This window comes from Manduca sexta, chromosome 26 (assembly GCF_014839805.1).
Source record: "Manduca sexta isolate Smith_Timp_Sample1 chromosome 26, JHU_Msex_v1.0, whole genome shotgun sequence".
Taxonomy (NCBI): Eukaryota; Metazoa; Arthropoda; class Insecta; order Lepidoptera; family Sphingidae; genus Manduca; species Manduca sexta.
The window spans coordinates 17531731-17543946 of NC_051140.1; the positions used below are offsets into that span (position 1 = coordinate 17531731).

General features: G+C 34.4%; 1 protein-coding gene across 1 annotated transcript in view; it reads left to right on the forward strand.

Moving 5' to 3' along the window:
• Window positions 1–12216, forward strand: part of LOC115452370 (protein spaetzle 5) — a 46415-nt gene that overhangs the window by 6793 nt on the left and 27406 nt on the right. The window contains exon 2 of the mRNA XM_037443632.1: window positions 1547–1612. Within this exon, the coding sequence (XP_037299529.1) occupies window positions 1568–1612 (45 nt within the window). The 5' untranslated portion in view covers window positions 1547–1567. The remainder of the gene's footprint in view (window positions 1–1546; window positions 1613–12216) is intronic.

The following is a 12216-nucleotide window of genomic DNA, read 5'->3' on the forward strand; positions in this document are numbered from 1 at the left end:
ACGTGATCACTCTTCCCTGCAAACAGTTATAGCCCCCGAAATCATGGTTGTCTACTCTATAGGAAATGTATAAAAATGAGGTTATTCATATCAAATGCTAGTTTGAATTTCATTTAAACTTTCTGAAGGAATGGTATTGCCTCTATCCAGCCGGTCGGCTTAATTCTGTAGACATGTCTACAGAGTTTCTATCAATTAAAGATTTAACTGTGTGGCCCTATCTTTGTCACACTCGTGCCTTTTACAGGTATAAGAGATACCGACTTGAGGTGGGAGTAAGTTCGTAACCCGATGACATAATATGTGATTAATGGCTTAGATATTATGCCGGCATTAGCCTGTGTCGGTACCTAGTTAGTCACTTTTATTGTCACCAAAAATATGTATGTTGATATATATTACACCATTTTTCACTGCATGTATTTCCTTTATAATATTTGTATGAAATTGTTTTTTAACGCGCAAAACCTCTAACATTTCTGTTCAGATTCTGATTATTGTGAAAATATATTTAAACTATTTTTGGCTTCGATAGCCTACTCTTCATTCCGGAATGGACTTTTATGCAGCTGAAGCCGCAATGACAGTAAATGAACTAACATTTATAGACTGTTTTCTACAATCCGTATTCTTCTTTTAACCTTATGAGTTCCATTTTAATATCGTTTCGACGCGAAGCACGAACAGTATGCTATGCTAAATTTGCTCGACCTGGGAGATCGAACACTAGACCTCACTATTCACAGCTCAACAACAACTAGACCAAGAACACCCACCAGCACTATAAGTACTAAGCCATGCGAATGTTTTCTTTAAACAAACGTGAAGCGTGGGTGGCCGCCCTGTATGTACCGCATGATTCACGTGCTTGGAAAATCTAAACGTTTGCCTTAAACGCCGCGAATAAAATGTACAGGGCGTAGGTAGATCGTGCTGATAATAATATTAGCCCTGTTTACGTTCACTAGAGACTTTCTCGCCCCTACACTCACCACTACAACTCCTGTAAGCCAGCATCAGCAGTGGCACGCATTCTATAACGAGCGGTGAAGCTCGGCGAGTCTCAAGGAAAACTAATTAGTCTTTATATCGCAACGAAATTAATTAAATAGAAAGAATAGAACTTAGGAGCAATGTACCTTCTTATTAGTAAAAAAAAATTAAAATCTGTTTAGTAATTCCTGATACGGAGTTTTCTAGTTTTAGGAGCCTCTCTTAACCAATATGTTACATTTTAGCAGAAGCGTAAAAGTTTCCACAGAACTGAGGGTGCCGCAGTAAATTTTGTTATGGTGCTCCTTCGTCGCAAGCTACATCATTCAAAAAACTAACATAATGTAAACCATATTGGATTCGAGGCTTTAAAATATACACACCCGTTATAAATGTGCTGTTTTTATTTTATATATATTATTTAATAACGAAACACATACGAAACTCCAAAAGTAATTTTATGACTTAGAAGTAAGATTGAAATTAAATTAATAACCGTATAAATTCAATATATTCATTTTTGATTCTTTCAAAATTTTATTTCATTTTACAGATTTGAACGTGTGTAGTGCAGATGGCAAAGAAAATGAAACGACTAATCCTAAGGACGTTTGTAATGGTAAGTACTGTTATTAAATTGTTTTTTTTTACAGATATTATAAAAAATAGAGTAAGGCAAAATTATTTGTTTGTGTTACTTTTAGAATTTTCCGTATTTTAACGATAAAAAAGAGCACGTTTGCGTAAATATAGATATTTTTTTTTTATCAATAATTATGCAAACATGCTCTATTTAAAATAACTTTTTTTTGTATGAAACAAAATGCAATTTATAGAATATGTATTAAGTAAAAAAAAAGATTTTTTTTATATTACAATGACATAATTTATGATTTTATGATTATAAATAGCTATAGTACAAAACAAAGTTTTGTTTTAAACTCGAGTCTCATTGTTTTAAGTGTGTACTCGATTATTATCATGCTTTCACATAAAATAACTTTATATCCTTATCACGTACGGTGTTCATACTGGACTATCCCGCGGTACCTACTCACAGTTCAACTACGTCTATAAACATACACATATATAGTATAGGTTAATGTTTTGCTAGGTGTTGTGGCTGCGGCATCGTGAAAAGCCTTTCTTGCAACAAAGTCCCAAAACGAAAGCGATTTATAGCTATCATCTTTTAAAAAAAACGTTACTGTCTATGCGAGATAATGGAAGCAAATTACCGGAATAAAAATAGCCGCTATGTTAATCCTGGCCAATCCGTCTATCAAATTTTATTTAAACTAGTTCAGCGGTTTCTTCGCTTAGTATTAAAAAAAATGCGAAATTTATAATAAACTCAGTCTCGACTCCATCCTCGTAAATGTAGAATACATGTATATATTTTATTAAATAATTTACTTAACAACGACAGCCTTATCAAAAGTGGCGCAGCCGTTTCGGAGATTAAATATATTTGTATTGGTGTGGGCAAAACACAATTAATTTTAGAAACAAACCTTTCATTCGATGTCACTTAGATTACATTTATATGAATATTTTAAAGTAACTAGATAATTGAGCGGGAAATTGAACTTTAACTATCATTAGGCTTATTTACGTCTATTTAATAAGATAAGCAAAATTACTCATCATGTGATATTCAAATAAATATTTAAAAGTTTACTTAAACATTACTCAGTGATTCCTTTTATCATAATATATATCTTATTGTAAATAAAAGCTGCTACCTATATTTTGTGTCATTGCGGCTTTGTATTTTTCTATCTTAAGTCAGTTAACATAAGACTCAATCGGACAAATCAGTTATGAGTAATTAATCAATTAGTTATTGATCATACTTCTTATTTGCCCATCAGAATATTTCGTAGTAACATCACCTCGTTGATCCAAGAGCAACGTATCTGAGCTAGGAACTTTAAACAACAAACACTACGTGATTTTTGTGTTTCTAAAATATATCACTCTGTAATCAAACAATTATATTAAATAAATTAAACAAACAAACACTACGTGAATTTTGTGTCTTAAAAATAAATCACTGTCAAACTGAATTATATTAAACAAAATTTACACGTCAATAAAAATACCATTACATCTAAAAAAATAAACAAAATAAACACACATCACGCATGAACCCCGAAGGGGTATGCAGAGGCGCAACTAGGGCACCCAATTTTCGTCAAGTGTGTTTCGTACCATGATAGGAGGCGAGCCTATCGCCATACCGAGTACAAATTCCAGACTCCGGGCTGATACTGAGCAGAAAAATCCAAATATCACTTTGCCCAACCTGGGATTCGAACCCAGGACCTCAGAGCGTTGTCGTGAGTGCATGCAGTACAACTACGCCACCGAGGCGATAAAAAAATAAACGCCTATTAAAATATCAACCATTACAGCTAAACAAACCGTGTACTAGCCATTCCGTCTCTACCATACGCATATGTAGAGTTGTGACGGTAGAGTGCGTTGCGTCACGTAGCGTCACGTTGACGCCGAGCGCACTTGACATAGCATCGACTATTGACATATTGGGCAGACGCGGGACAGTTGTGTCACTCTGCAATAGTTTTTGAGGTTTTTCCTGCTACTATATTTACTTATGACATTGCTGACCGCCTACATAACAATTATTATAGTTAAATTATTGTAGGCGTAGCGCTTCCCTAAGATCTCACGTGACTGATAGCACGTGGCGGTTTTAGGCACTTGTCACTAATATATTCATTGAAACTAACTTTTGTTCGCGGCTTCGTCTGCGTGAAAGTTTTTCTGTAATAAAAGTCCCGCTATACTTTCCCGGAATAAAAGTTTATCCTACCCAAGGTCTGTCCAAAATAACAAAAAAATATTAAATTATCAAAATCCGTTTGATGGTTAAGTTTATCACATTCAAATAGACGTGGCCGGGGACGTTATTTTATAATATGTAAGTAGGATATATTTTATATGTAATATTTGTCTATTAGGAATGACTGCTTTCCTAATACCTTAGTTTTTCTTCTAACCTTTCCAAGGCCGCAAACTCTCGGATTCAATAAAACGCATTCCACACCAGTGAAAGGAGACCTAGATTTACAAGCACCAGATAGGTCATACCAGACATTATTTAGTGGACAACTTTCGAAGTTACAGTCACCTATACAGCCTAGCATAGTTCCTAAGCTTCCAAAGTCAAGTAGCCTTTAGCTTCGAAGGCTCGATACACTTTTTGCCTTTAATTTAACATGTTTGAATGATATTTGAATAAAAGGTCAACGAACTGTATTTAGGATACGCAAGATGACCAGTCTTTCCGTTTATGACAATACAAAAAAATATTATTTGCGAAATAGCGCCTAACTATGCCGATTATGATAAGTTATGGATTTAATAACCAGTCTTATAAGCTTACGTTCACGGCTCATTTTTTAAAATACACATTTAAAATATCATTTGTAAAAGTAAGACTTATTTATAGATAAAGACGAATTTTGTAAATCAAGATAAAAAATAATTGTTATATACATCAAAATGATTCATTAAGTTAATAATAAATAAATCTTAACAAAATAACAAAAACATATCTCGCCTTTATCCTCGACTGTATTGGTAGAGCAGCAACCACGTTCACATTCACATTAATCATGTTTATTTCCTCCCTTAATGTAATGGGCAGGGGTTGGGAGCCTATTGCTATATCGGGTACAAGTTACTACTCTGGGCTGATACTGAGCAAGAACATCCAATGTCACTTTTCCCGAACCAGGATTCGAAAGGCGGACACTTCAGGGCGTAATCGTGCCGCGCACGAAGTTCTACGCCATCAAGACTTAATAAATGTTTTTTATTTATTTTATAAATATGTCTTACCCAATATTCATCTTATGATATTATTGGTGCTCAGGAAAGTCAGTTTTAGAACGAACATCAAGTAAGTCAGTGGAAATTCTTTAGAAATTCGGTATCCAATAGAAGGTCGATTAAAGAGATGATTACCGCTCGACAGTCGAAACAATTATGGCGACTGTTGGAACCGGATATATCCAGGCTGATCCCGGAACGCGATACACTTACGTGGGCCACTATGGCCGGTTTGAACACCTTATGTACGGTGGTCGGTATCCGGGCGGATATAAAGTATATCCTACCACCAGCAAAACAAGTCGAATAAACTTTTCCAAATTAGTCATTTATATACGTTGTTGATAGCAAGTCATTTGCAAATATTAAACAATTAAATTCCTATAAAATGTTCGGTTTTCTAACATTAATAATGGTAAAAACGATACGAAATTAAATAACAATTTAAATAATTTATGTAGGTGATGGAATCTTATCTTGTAATATAATACAACGCTTGATAATATTAATAATTATATAGGGTTCTGTGTTGAAATAATAAAATCAAAAACTATGTTTATGAGAGATTTAAAATGTGTTTTTGGTGTATACGAAGCCATATGGAATATACGATTGATATATAAAAAATAAACAATTAAAATACTTAAATAAAGCAACGTAAAGTTCATTTTTATACTATATAACCAATAAAATAGTAATTTATATTCCTATAATAGTTGCTTTTTATATTTACTTGTCTCATCGACGTAAAATATTCTATAGACACGAACGTCCATATAAACTATTTGTTCAAAATCTGAACTGAAATGGCAACCAAAACGTCACTGTTATAACTTATTTATTCACTTGAGAAGTCGAAGGTTAATTTACTGATTTGTCATTCAATAAAACAAAGTACGCGTTACGATTATTAAAATCGATTCAAACAGAAATATTATCTGTATAATATTTCCACAAACATTTTTTTATCTCCTTATTATGCCCGAATATTTCTAAGAACTTTGTCATAAATAATTCAGTGAGTTTGATTTGATTTTTAATGTAAAAGTTCAGTCAATTGTAAAGTATATAATTTCCTGTGTATATATTCAACTATAATTTGGAAAAACAAATTTCATTAAATTTTAATAGATATTTAAACTTGAAGATACAATTTCGAACCCCATTTCCACTCTCCCGTGCCAAACTTGACAAGTTCTTACCGATTTATTGTAACACAGATGTTGTCATAAAAATGCAAATGGCCGCGATATCGATTCCAAAACATTCATATTATAATATGACATTTATCGACCTTGAACGTGTTATTTGGTTAGAGACAACCTAGAGACGATTTGGTTCTGAGTTTATAGTGCTATGGTTATGAACCTTGTTCCCATGATAGTATTTATTCTTATTAATTTGACTGCCTCCGTACAACTGTAATGTTGAGGATCATGTTTGATACCCGGTTGAGCAAAGTGATAATAGGTTTTCTACTCAGTAGTAGCCCGGTGTCTGGAGTTTGTGCCAGATATGGCGATAGGTTCGCTCCCTATCACACCGTGAGACGGAATACATGGCGAAAAGTAGTTATCAGATGCGCTTCTGCTGACCATGCGGGGATAAAAGGCGTGAGTGTGTGTAATTCATTTGTGTAGATTTTTCAATTCTAAATCACATGAGTTAGTTAGTTAGTCACTTTATACAATAAAATTGCTGGTATTTTATTTAATAGGCATATTTATTTACAGCAGAAAGTTGTGTATTCAAAAAACATATAAGCTACCCATGAAATTGGTTTTAATATGCTTTATAAAACCTATTTCTGATTTAGTCCTTTGATAATATACGTCCAAGTTTAGTTCCAACGGCTTGGTTGGAATATTAAGAACTGTACTACGATCGTTATCCTATATTTAGACTCCAAGGCTCAATGTCCTGTGATTACCCTCGCTAGAATGACCACCACACATCACAGTACTTATATGCGCCGTAGCAAGTAATTAACAAAGCGATGTGACCTATTAAAAATCTTCCAAACGCTATTTAAAATACAGCAATTATCTCACTCTATCACATTATGGGACGGAATATCCTCTATGTACCCAAGTTTCAAACAGGCCGACATTGTATCGACGATTCAGTTGGCAATCTCCTTGGACCCCACTCCACTTACCATCAGATGATGTAGGATCCCTTTGCCGTTCTCGTATATAACAAAAAATAAGTGTCTAAGAAGTGATTCTAGAGTTCTACCTACCATTCTAGGGAACAAGCGTGAGCATTATAATATATTGTCAATACTCTATGTTCATAATAAAACTCAGTCAACCATGACGAAAACTAGTAACGATTATTTTTTGCTAACAATGACTCCTTTGGACATGGTATTGGATTGTCACTATGAAGGATTTGTAATAAAAAAACGTACAATACTTCACGTCCATGGCTATAATTGACCTTTTATAATTAGGTTTTCCCGCAGTTCCGACATAATCCTCTATCTGCCAATGAAAGTGTAATCGTCATTGGTACTATAGGCATTTCGAAGAATAACAAACTTAAACGCGTGTTTAGAAAACGTGTGAATGTCCATGATGATATGGGCTTATTTGAAATTACAAACACTTTAACTATAGTTATTTTACATACATATGGTGGCGTTCTGCCTACCCTTTCGAGGTGAAAATGTATATAATATGTATGTGTGCCCCCCTCAGGGTATAAGTGTGTATATGCATGTGTGTGTGCACACGTGTTTGTGTGTATTTTTCATGACTAGAATATTATCCTAATATGTTTGACATTCTAAGTTATATATAGGCTAGAGATTGGCTGCGGTTCCACCCGCTTGAAAAAATGTAATAAAAAAAATTAAATCGGTTTAGTAGTTCCTGAGAATAGCGCGTTCAAACAAGCAAACAAACATTTTAAGTTTTATAATATTAATAGAAATTAGCGAACACACTCTCTAGTATATATTAATTACTAAAAGATGAACCGCTCGCTTACCTTTTATATGTCATATAATAAAGTTAAACAAATATAGGCAGTATAGTAATATTAATAGTAATGATTTCGCTTAAACTAGAAGCAGGACTTACATATTAGAAACTCAGAGTAGATACCAGTGGCGAAGCGTGCATACAACCCGATTCCTACCGTCTTCCCTTTTAGGTTCATTTAGGATTCTCTTAGATTATGTTTTCTGTTAAATTGGCTCCGATATGTTCACTAAGGTAGTATTTTTTGCCAGGGGTTTCCTTTTGAAAAATTGTTCCCTTCGCCACTGGTAGATACTTAATATTAACTCTTAATAAGCGCGATTATTATTAAATATTTAAGTACTATTGTTTGCATATGAGTTATCGCAAGTGATTACAGAATTCAGAGATCATGAACTGTGACAAAAATATTAGCATATGTAAATACAGTCTTGCAACGATTTTAAAATATCTGTGTATTTTTAGATTGATATATTGTTTTTCTTGTAATGGAGTAAAGATAAATATAGAGTTGTTAATGCCAACTTTCGTGGTGCAGCGGGCAAGAAAGCTTCATTAGTAAGAAGTTATATTACTCCTGAGTACCATAGGCTAGTTTTATCATGGTAAAATATTTATCCCTGAAAAACTTTTTCACGCAGGCGGAGCCGCAGACAAAAGCTAATTGACTATAAAACGAGAGTAAATTCGTGGATATTATTCTTTTCATAACAAAGTTTTCTTTTCCTTTTTCTTTAACCTTATCCCACTACATATAGAGTCAACTTTTTTAAGCATGTTGCAGAAATAATAAGGTAAAAATTTAACGACCAGTTCCCTGCCTGACGCATCTTTTATAAGTCTTAACTAGGGAAAATAGTTTTAGAAGAGTAACATGTAGTGTCGCCTGATTCAAAGTCAAGGTCTAGTAATCAACAGACCATACATTGCATCTCATCATCATTCAACATGCAAGTCCTATGTCACCTAGATGGGGCAGAAGGCATACACAGTGACTCTCCATCCTACACGGTCTTGATCTGCCTGCTTGATTTCGCTCCAAGTCTAGCAACAGTAGTAAAACTGCATCTAGAGCAAGAAAAAAAATCTACAAACCAACAATACTATTTCTGTAATGTTAAGTGTAACTTTACACGTTTACTTTAAGCATAATTGTCATGCTAATAGTTACTCAAACAAAAACAAGTAAGTTATTTAGAACTAAAAATAAACATTGCGCTATCGAACTTTGTACCGGTAGGTCGTGAGTGGCAACCCCCGCGCCCTTGCGGCGGCCCCAGCAATGCCATTGTCTACAAAGGTTACTTATTTCGCAGTAATGCAGACGACGGAAACTATTGTGTGCCCTAAATCGTGTTTCCTAGAAGCTGGTGAGGATAATGTAATGTACAAATATTCTTCTATAGGGTCATGGCGAAGTGCCGCCAATGCCTCGGTGGCAAGTGGAATGGAGTCCCATAGACTGTCGACTGACGAGATATGATTACCCCTTGACAGTCGGCACAATTATACCGGCCTGTTGGAATCGGGTATACACAGGCTGATCCTGGAATATAACGTTCGTGGGTCTCCATGGTGGGTTTTAATACGTTGTGTACTGTAATCGTTATACGGGCGGATATAACATATATCTCACCACAAGCAAAAATGTAATAATGCCGACCTGCTCCAGACCTAATCATACCTTGATCCCGGAGCGCGATTTTCGTGGGTCTCTACGGTGGGTTTTGCACCTTATGCGCGTTAGTCCATAACCAGGCGGACAGCTATCCTTGTATTTATTTTTAAGATAATAGAGTTTGAAATTCCCTGTAATTATAAAATGTCAGGTGTTGAGTGGCTAAATATAGCTCTTATACGTCATAGTAATATTAAAAATCCCGCCCCGTGGAGCTTCGACTCGTTGACCTCAAATTTAAACATGTAATTTCTTCCGCGCGCTTTGTCGGAACTCGGAACATCATGAGAAATAGCGGTTAATTTAACTTGCCATATTTCCAAAGTTCATCTGCGGCTTAATTCGGATTCTTACTTACTAAACATTACATTACTATAATAATATTAATTTGAACTGGAAATACGGAAATACGAAATTCATTGTGGAAGGAGTGAATAGCGATGCAAATACTTATACATTAGATTTGTCCCTATCTTGCCACGGAGCGAATACAAGCACAATAAGTGTTTCATTGCAAACTCTGCTTACCCCTTCACTGACATATTCAAACATGTAATCTGCTATTTAGGCCGATTCAAGTACTAAATCGTTTCAAAACGTCGCAAACTGTCAATTCATTGATTCTGCAACACCGTGACGTAATGCGCGTGCGCATAATGTTTATTTTATTGCTATTAACTTGTCATTTCTTTCGCGACCTTGAGACAGTAAGCATTTGTCATTACCCAATTCATTTATTTGCTTCAAGTACCTATAAACGACTCATTCAGCTATTTATTCCGGCCATTACAGTTTTTTATTGAGCTGTCATAATATTTAATCAGAATTAAAGCCTCATTTCGATGGAGTAATTTTCTTGCCTCGCACGTGCAATTCTTAATACGACATAAAAACATTGTCTCGTCTGAGCATGCGCAAGAGCATGGCAAGGCAAATCTTGTGCGCGTTGGTAGGCAATACTCGCTTGGCATAACTTGGCCTAAACAATAATTGTATACCAGCCGATATATTCAAAAAAGTTATTAGCACTCGCCTACGTCTGAACAGTATGATGCCATAAATAATTGACAAATATTGATAGCAATAATTGCTCTAAATGAGTTTAAAACAGATTAGCTGGCAGACAATGGAATGCCTATTCTGAATATTTACGTTTAGCAATGAGTAAAAGTGTTTGAAAAACCATATTTAAAAGAAGTTATTGAAACACAAACATTGTGTATATCCGTTCCAACGAACCGGCATAATTGTATCGACTGTCGAGGAATAATCATCGATCAGTCAACATTCTATTGGACCATAGATCGCCATTCTATTTACCATCAGATGCAGTGGAATGGCTTTGTCGTGACAGCACCAAAAAAAAAAACAAATTATGTTACTGAAAATAATAAAACTCATATGGTATATGCTTATACTGGTGAAATTATAATAAACTTAAACAAAACATAAAATTGTTAATTTATTAAAAAAAAGCTCGTGAAATATTTGATCAAATGTTGGTTTAAGACTCAAGTTCTATTGTATGACAATGTTCGACTAGTTCTGAATGGTCCCAAACACGCTGAATTTACGCGCAACTCCACTCATTACAACACGCATTCAAGGTTTACTCAAATACGAATTATATTTACGTTTGTACTTGCGAAATGTTCGTCTGTTAATTTATGACGATTTATTGATGAAATTGTGACAAAGACACAATGTTGTGACTCTTATTGCGGGCGACATAAGAGCGGTTTTAACAGCGGAGCGTCTCTTCTATGCAGAAGAGAGCCTAATAACATATTCTGTTATGCAGACTGATTGATTAAATTATACGTAAAATATATACATAAATTCGGCGCCGACATCGTTAGCTACACATAAAACGATTCTTCTTTCTGTCGAATATAAATTGATTTATTTTGCAATTAAAAATATATATGAAAGCGTTATGGCAACATGTATATTTCAAAAATCTGTCAAGTTTAAATTTAAAAATGGAATATGGTTCTGCGTTCCGACGTTCGTGAACGAATCTTTAATTTAAAATTGATAACGTAACGTGTTTTGACGTAATGATGGACAAATAAAATCAAAACAAAAATTGTAATATTCTGTACAGTAATAAACAGTAGAGTAACCTATTGCCTAATATTTATGAAACAATTTATTTCCATTTCATTTAATCATCACCATACTTTTAATATATTTTTTTCTATTAAATAAAAACCTTTAAGATATTTGGCATATACTATAACCCCATTTACAGTAGATAAAACTACATTGATTTCTTAACCCCAATCTTAAACTGCGGAACCCCAAAACCGTCAGCTACCACCCAGCCTCTTCCGCCGATGTATTTTGCACATTCACTACACATTCGGCAAAAATTTAGAAACTCATTACCATAATATAAATATATTCACGAGTAGATTATGGCGTAACAATGCAGTCGAACTAGTCAAGATTCGTCTGGATATTTCTAAATATTTTTCTCTGATAACGCGATCTAAATACCTGCATATTATAATAATTATAAAAGATAATAGTGTCAGACGCATCACACACAATATCTATTGTTATACAATAATGAGGTGAAGTTTTATCCTTTTAATGGATATTAGTACAGAAAAATCTTAAGGAAAATATAGTTTCAACAGCAAAAAGTAGGCCAATATGTACGCTTTTAGTTTACCTTATGGTAAATTCATT